Source organism: Acinonyx jubatus, chromosome B3 (assembly GCF_027475565.1).
Source record: "Acinonyx jubatus isolate Ajub_Pintada_27869175 chromosome B3, VMU_Ajub_asm_v1.0, whole genome shotgun sequence".
NCBI lineage: Eukaryota > Metazoa > Chordata > Mammalia > Carnivora > Felidae > Acinonyx > Acinonyx jubatus.
In genome coordinates, this window is record NC_069386.1 from 2290527 (window position 1) to 2298635 (window position 8109).

General features: G+C 51.3%; 1 protein-coding gene across 1 annotated transcript in view; it reads right to left on the reverse strand.

Moving 5' to 3' along the window:
* The window catches only part of TMC3 (transmembrane channel like 3), a 40856-nt gene extending 36852 nt beyond the window's left edge, over positions 1 to 4004 (reverse strand). Inside the window, exons 1-2 of the mRNA XM_027068240.2 lie at positions 3901 to 4004; positions 2537 to 2683 (exon numbers count right to left, since the gene is read on the reverse strand). Coding sequence (XP_026924041.2) covers positions 2537 to 2683; positions 3901 to 3989 — 236 coding nt within the window. The 5' untranslated portion in view covers positions 3990 to 4004. The remainder of the gene's footprint in view (positions 1 to 2536; positions 2684 to 3900) is intronic.
* Positions 4005 to 8109: the final 4105 nt, after the last annotated feature.

An 8109-nucleotide genomic window follows, 5' to 3' on the forward strand; every position in this document is an offset into this window, starting at 1 on the left:
GGCGGACGGGAATTGAGGACTCTTGGGGATGAAGGTCACCTTCGAGGCCACCTTGTCTGACGCTGCGCTGATGAGACCCTCGTTATCCATGACCAGCCCCCTCCCCTTGACTGTGCTCGGTGCCTCTTCAGAGCCCCTCGACCTTCAGTCTGCCCGGCTGGCTGGTGAGGGAGGTCTCGCACACGCCTCTCAACAGCCGTTTAGCGGCCCCCTCCCCGGTCCTGAGTCCCTCCCTGAGACCCCAGGAACTAGCTGACTCCCTTTTCCGAGCGAAACGTGAGCGAACTGGAGCGTTTGCTGGGATCTGGAGCCCGGTGCCCTCGTTGCGATCACCCCATCAGCCCAGCCCCGCCAGCCAATGCCCTGGCTTCATTCTGGTCAGGACCAGAAATGCAAGCAAGGGTGAGGGTTGACGCCCTGCCCTGCAGAGCACTTAAAAGATAGAGGCCTGTACAAGTGACATCATTTATCTCATCTAATCATTTATCATTTTCTTCCTGCAGACATTTTCTGCACACTTCGTTGGGGCAAGCAGACTGGGGCACAGAGGTGCGTGAAACAGAGTTGTTGTCCCAGAAGGCACCCCCTCTCTAACAGCGTGAAAGAGACCAAAAGCCACAGTAACGGAGGGCGACAGGGTGGGCCGGGCACTCAGGAACCAGGGGGGACCGAGCTAGCCTGGCCCCGTTAGGGCGCCGGCCGCTGGCTCCCCTGCGAGGTGAACAGACCCGTCCTCCCCGACAGGTGGCTGTTGCCCCAGACCCAGCCGGGACCCCTGCCCTTTTCTGCGTCCGCCTCGCTCCCTGGGTCCCCACACGGTCAGGCTTCGGTGGCCTCTGTGCTTTCCAGACGCCTCAGCGGGTCCAATTAGGGAGGCATGCATCGCTCTGGTAGCTCCTGAAGGTGACGAGGGAGGAGACGCGCGGGTCCAGGGGATGATCTATGGAGGTGCTCAGAGCACCAGCCCGTCTGAGAGCCGGACCGCCTCCGCCCCAGGCAGCGCCGTGTGGCCCGGCCGCTGGCCAGACGTCAGGGCGGAGGGCCCGGATTTTGCCCTTTGGCTCGGGAAGTGTATCGGCTGAAAAGTTATCATTTGCCGCGCTCTGCCTGCAGGTTAAAATGGCTTAGGCTCTTACTGGTAATTAATGGTTATGAATTACTGATTAGTAATTACTACTTCCTCCCACTAACCACCAGCCAGCAATCCTTAACAGCATTTCTGTACGACTTTTAAAAATCCGGATACAACTGCCTCTCTCTCTCTGCCTCTCCCCACGCGCACGCTCTCAAAATAAATAAAGAAACTTAAAAAAAAGAGGGGGTGGGGAAGGGGCGCCTGGGTGAGTCAGTCCCTTAAGTGTCTGATTCTCGATTTCAGGTCAGGTTGTGATCTCACAGTTCCCGAATTGGAGCCCGGCCTCAGGCTCTGCGCTGACAGTATGGAGCCTGCTTGGGATTCTTTCTCTCTGCCCCCCACCCCCCACCACCACCTCTCTCTCTCTCTCTCTCTCTCTCTCTCTCCAAATAAATAAATAAATAAATAACTTTAAAAATTGTGATACAACACATGACTTTTTCTTTCTTTCTTTCTTTCTTTCTTTCTTTCTTTCTTTCTTTCTCTTTCTTTCTTTCTCTCTTTCTTTCTTTCTCTCTTCCTTCCTTCCTTCCTTCCTTAGAACTGAGAAGGTTCTAATCCTGTCCACGCAGGGTGCCTGCTGGTCAGGGCTACTGTCTGTTTCTCCGGGAAGGTCCACTTGACAGGTCAGGGGAGCTCATTAAGGCCATTCGATTAACCCCCTCTGCTGTGCTCCCAGGCATCGGCATCATCAATCAGTCCTCACTGGTGGGGCCTGACCGCCGGGGACCAGAGACAATGCAAGTCGCTTGCCCGGTTCACCTCGTTTAACCCCGGAACAGGGGTCAGTGGATCTTAACCTTCAGTATGTGACGGAATCTGCTAGAATGCCTGTTAAAAATCCTGGGCCCTTCCCATCGTGGTAGGGTCCCCTCCCTAAGGAAAAAAAAAAAATCTCAAGGTAACCTGGCCCTGTGCCTGCATCATAACCTCCCTCATGACCTTGTAACATGAGACCACTTAATCAGGCTGCGTGTGTGTGTGTGTGTGTGTGTGTGATCATATACGGGAGACAAAGAAGTAGAAAATATATAAAAAAAGAGTCCACATGGCCACGCCGGTGAAAGTAATGTCTATTTTCAGTCTGGCTCATACACTTGTCTCTGCTGAGTCTGGCCATTTTGTTCACGTCTCCACACGATGCTAAGATCTAGCGTTTGCAAGGGAGGTAGAAAACCACACATTCTCCACCAGCACGCGCACACACCGCACACACACACACACACACACACACACAGAGAAACTGGCCACCTGGAGGCACCCGTGGCTTCTCAGAGTCACGTCTGGAACGCCTGGTCACCACCGTCAAGTGGGTCTCAGTGCTCATCCCCTTGGGCGGGACTGGGCGGCCTCGTGGAAAACACACCGACAATAATCAGTAACGAGAAGGGAAGCCCCTACCTCAGTGCTCCCAGCTTCTGCCTCATGGTCCAGGGTCTGCAGCGAATGTTTGCCATGAGATCTTTCTGGAACTGAATATTCTGGAAGATTTGTTCTGGATCATTGCTGTCCCCTGTTTCATCAGCATTAAAGCTGTCGTCCAACTTGCTGAATGGATCAGGACATTAAGGAGGAAATCTGATTAGTAGAATTGCTTCCAGCAAGGACCTTGCCCAGGGTACATTCCACATCTCGCTGCCCCGGGGTCATCTGTATGAAGTTTCTACGCGTGGAGGGATGAGGGACCCAGGGAGGCAGAGAGAGAAGGTGGAGGTCCTGGCAGCCACCGAAATACGTGCAGTGGAGCCTGTGGCTTTAGTGGCTCGGGAAAGGAAGACGGTTTCGCAGCGTGAAATCTATTATCAGAAGACGTCACACCAAGAGACAAGAGGGTGCTTATGAACAGTTCCTGAAGAGCACCATCGTTGTGGGCAAAACAATTTCTCTTTCAGGCTGATTGAAATAGTCAGCTAATTTTAAAGACGGGGCTCCTCCTTGTCCCCCAACTCTGGAGGTGAAATAAAGAGAAACCCAACATTGCCATCCGGAGACCCTCCCCGCGTTCCTGCCTCTTTAAGAGAGGCAGGACAGTCAGCGATTTCTTTAAGCAAGGGTTTAGCCAAGCGGATTTAGGTGGGCAAATCTTTCAGGGCAACGGTGACTCCGGAGGAGAACAATTTGTCAACGTGTAGCAACACTTATTCCCCCTAACAATTAAATGCGAGGTGGCTTCTCAGGAGGAGGGAAAAGAGTCTTCTGCGACAGCTCTTTGATCAATGATGCGCTGAGAAGTAAAGAGAAAATCATTCCTTTGCTTTTCTCTAATTCCGACGGTTTTCATTTACCCCAGGAGGATTTCCTTCAATTTCTCCAAACTGATGGAGGTTTTGATATACCTTTATAAATATTTAACAGATTCCAATGGCACTCCCTCACTTCTCCCTGGCCTGAAGCCCGTGCCAACAGGCACCTTATTTATTATGATGGATGCATTGCCCACTCCCTCTTGACATCGCATAATTGCGTAAACAGACAGAAAACAGAGGGCGCACGCCCGTGGGTTCGGCGGGGTTGGGGGACGCCAGATTGGGGTCCCCCGGTCAGCCGGCAGGTACAGTCGCCTCCCTCTGGGCACGGAGTCGAGATGGCTAACCCGGGTGTGGGGAGCCCAGAGAAAGGAGTTTGGGAGTCCACTCTCAAGGAGAGGGGGACGGAGCGGGGTCTTGGCCCTCAGGTCGGACGCAGGCAAGGCTCGGGGTGACCCAGGCTCCCCTTCCTCAGCACACCTGTGTCCTCCTCCCTGCGGGTGGGGGACACCAACTCACCCGAGCAGCAGGGACTCCTGGTACAGGCAGCGCTGGCCGGTGTTTCTCCGGATGCTTCTGTAGCGCTGGGACGCCCTGGCGGGCTTCATGGGGGCTGAACCGTTGCCAGTGACCCCTCGGGGCCGGCAGGGTCCCAGGGAAGCAGGCAGGGGGGGGAGGTCTGGGCCACGGAGGTCTCCCGAGGGGAGCCCCCCTCCTTGCCCTGCCTCCTGATCTCCGGAGCAGGACTGCGACCGTGCAGCTGGCACCCGGCGAGGAGGCCAGCTGTGCGTGTGTGATGCTAAGGCGCCTGCCGCAGCGCGATTGGCCGGAGTCTGGGCCAGCAGAGGCGGGTGGCTCGGCCGGGCTGAGCCAGGGCTCATTAGGCGCCCCCCCCCCCCAGTGATCACATCTGCGACCCCTCGCGCCCAGACGGCCGCAGAGGTTTGCACAGTGCTTCGTCTCCATCCCCATGACTGGTGTCCACAAAATAATTAGGGAGAAGGCAAGGCATGGCTTAGGGCTTTCCGTGTTTACGTCTCGAGAAAGAGGCTCAGAGGGACGCCCGGGCGTCTCAGTCGGTCCAGCACCGACTTGGGCTCAGGTCGTGCTCTCGCGGTTCCCGGGTTCGAGCCCCACATCGGGCTCTGTGCGGACGGCCGGGAGCCTGGAGCCTGCTTCGGATTCCGTGTCTCCCTCTCTCTCTGCCCCTCCCCTGCGCGTGCTCTGTTTCTCTCTCGAACGTAAATACACATTAAAAAATTTTTTTTAACGTTTAGAAATCAACATTTTTGAAAAATTAGTCTAAAAATTGTGACGAATGATTCACATCAAAAGTAGTAATTCCTCCTATCTAATTATCATAATATATGATTGGATACTAGAAATAGGTAATATGTTCAGATTAATCCATTTTATTCTGCCATACAGTTAAGCAAAATGATCTCAATAAATCTGAAAAGCAAATCACTGGTTTGCACTAATTTGTTTTAATAAATCCCCATGGGGGGCACCTGGGTGGCGCAGTCGGTTAAGCGTCCGACTTCAGCCAGGTCACAATCTCGCCGTCTGTGAGTTCGAGCCCCGCGTCGGGCTCTGGGCTGATGGCTCAGAGCCTGGAGCCTGTTTCCGATTCTGTGTCTCCCACTCTCTCTGCCCCTCGCCCGTTCATGCTCTGTCTCTCTCTGTCCCAAAAATAAATAAACGTTGAAAAAAAAAATTTTAATAAATCCCCATGGTACCTCAAGATTTGCTATTACCTCTGTCTCTACTCCAAAAACCACAAATACACACACACACACACACACACACATATAAATATAGAAATAAATACATAAATACACACACACACACACATATATATATATATGCAAAGAGGAGACAAAACGATCAAAATGTTAGTTGCACAGACAGCTTCAGAAAAAGCAGGATAGAAAAAATCTTTGAAATGCTCAGAAATAATCCTTATAGGTAAAGATCTCTCAAAGAATGCCAAAAAAAAAAAAAAAAGCCAGGGGACTAACAATAATCTTACTTTTTTTTAAGATTCTTTTTTTTTTTTAATGTTTATTTATTTTTGAGAGAGACAGAGAGACAAAGGCAGAGAGAGAGAGGGAGACACAGAATCGGAAGCAGGCTCCAGGCTCTGAGCCTTCAGCACGGAGCTCGATGCGGGGCTGGAACCCACAAACCGTGAGATCGTGACCTGAGCCGAAGTCGGATGCTTAACTGACTGAGCCACCCAGGCGCCCCTCCAATTCTTACCTCCTTATTATGAAACTCTAGGGAGCCTCTTAACCTCTCTCCAGCCCAGCATTATCGTGCCGATTGATGTGGCCACACTTAAGAAGCGTAAAATGTAAGAAAATCTTAATCTGATGATTATTAACATCACGCTGAAATATTTCTGCGCAACGTGTCATTATTTTTCAAACACAGTTGTAAACGGTGTTGGGGGAAAAGTAAATAGATAGAAAGCAAATGTTAGCGACTAGTGAATCCAGGTTGGGGGTCAGCGATATCTGTGGTGCTGTTCTCTCAACATTTCTGTAGATCTGACTTTTCTCAAAGTGCAGAAAAAACAAAAAAACAAATAAGATGTTACAGCTGCCTCTCCCGGACTCCTTTGCGTGAACATAGACAAGCTTCTTACTCTAAGCCTCTTTTTTTTATGTTTCTTTATTTTTGAGAGACAGAGACAGAGCATGGGGGGGGGGCGGGTAGAGAGAGAGAGGGACACACAGAATCGGCAATGCCAGCCCCCCCTTCTTGAGGTCAGCAAGTTTTCTTTCACCTTTGCATTTTGCAAGAGCGACTTTTCCGTTTTTGAGACATGTTTGCACACCCGGGAGATTGTTCTAGGGAGTCTAAGGCCTTTTGTCTGAAGTCTAGAAATGCCTTTGGGGTCTGGGAAATGTCATTCGGGGTGGACACCCTGGAAAAGATGTTTTCCAATTTTCCGAGTCACGGCTGAATTCGTTGAGACGTGAGGGTGCGTGTTCTTGGTGGTGGTGAATTCCTCATGACATCATCAGCTGCCCGTAAGTTTGAGACTGAGCAGACACCCTGAGATTTCCATCGGGGGTCACGTGACGGTTGCTCCTGCGGGAAGCTAAGGGGGGACTGTCACCGGCCCACGGAAGCCCTTCCGAGGGGGAGCTGATCACCGGGTGGGATGCCCTTGAGACACAAATTATAGAGCCGCCCTGGGCTGCTCGGTTCGTGTGCTTTCTCAAGGACAGACGTGCATTTTTGCACAGGACCGCATCGAAACGCATCCACCGCCCTCGGGCCTGGAAAGGGAAATCGAACTTTCTCCAAGGCTGGGAAAGATTCCTTGTCAAGCAGCCACTTAATCGTTGGCTGCGGTTTCTCCTCTAATGATTTTTAGATTGTATTTACCCGGATATTCGGGGACTTGGAGAAAGTCCAGCAGAGCTGTCTCTGGGAGTGGGACAGCCTCCTGCGAGCGGTTCCCCCACACCCCTGCAGAGGCACTGTGCATCAGTCAACGGACGCAAGCCCCAGGAGCATCTGGGGCTGGGCTGAGCGAACAAGCACAGCAGGTGTGGGACACAGCGTCTTCGTCGTATGTGGACCTACTGCCCAACCGTCAGGTTGGCCGTGTTCCTGCTTCGGTCCATGGGTGATCTTTTTAAATCCTCTCTTTAAAGAAAATTATCTTCATCCCCTCCCCCCCTTCAATTTCACTGACGGTCCTTTTCATCTTGTTTTGACCCATCGTTTCTTGCTTTGTAACGACCTTTAACAATCCTCTTTCTGAAAATGCAAAGCAATTTCTCCCTTGACATTTCCTTGACTGGCCCCAAACCAGACTTAAAAAAAATGGACAAGCCCTCCTCTTCCCGCTTCTTTTCTTTTAGTGTTCTGTCTCCTTCTGTGAGGGTAAAGCATATTTTCGTGGGCCCACCCCATCTCTGTTGGTTTTTAAATGAGGAGAGTTCACATTTGCCCGTGTGTGCCCAGAAACAGTATTCACACGTAAAACCTTTTCTTTTTAAAAATTTTTTTTAATGTTTATTTATTTTTGAGAGAGAAAGAGACAGAGTGCAAGTGGGGGGAGGGGCAGAAAGAGAGGGAGACACGGAATCCGAAGCAGGTTCCAGGCTCTGAACTGTCATAACAGAGCCCGACGCGGGGCCTGAACTCATAAACCGTGAGATCACGACCTGAGCTGAAGTCAGACGCTTAACAGACTGAGCCACCCAGGCGCCCCTATTTTTGAGAGACGGAGAGAGAGAAAGAGAGAAAGAGTGAGCAGGGGGGGTCAGAGAAAGGGAGACACAGAATCCGAAGCAGGCTCCAGGCTCCAAGCCATCAGCACAGAGCCCGACGAAGGGCTCGAACCCACGAACTGTGAGATCATGACCTGAGGTGAAGTTGGACGTTCAACCGACTGAGCCACTCAGGTGTCCCACGTGAATTCTATTCTTATCTTAAATACCATCACACGAATGCTGTGAAGTTCTTTCTTACAACTCTGGGATTTTACACTTTTCTACAGAAGCTAAAAAAAAAAAAATGGTTTACATATTACATCTTTCTCTAAGAAAGACACGGCTTACTCTAACTTGTGTGACCAGTAAATGCTGGGTCTATCATTTGTTGTTTCCGCTAAGAATCGAATTCATCAACCACGATAATATGCGACCGCCTTGGAGTTGGATAGTCTAGTGATGAAACACAGCTGTGCTGTCTGCTGGCTGGGCG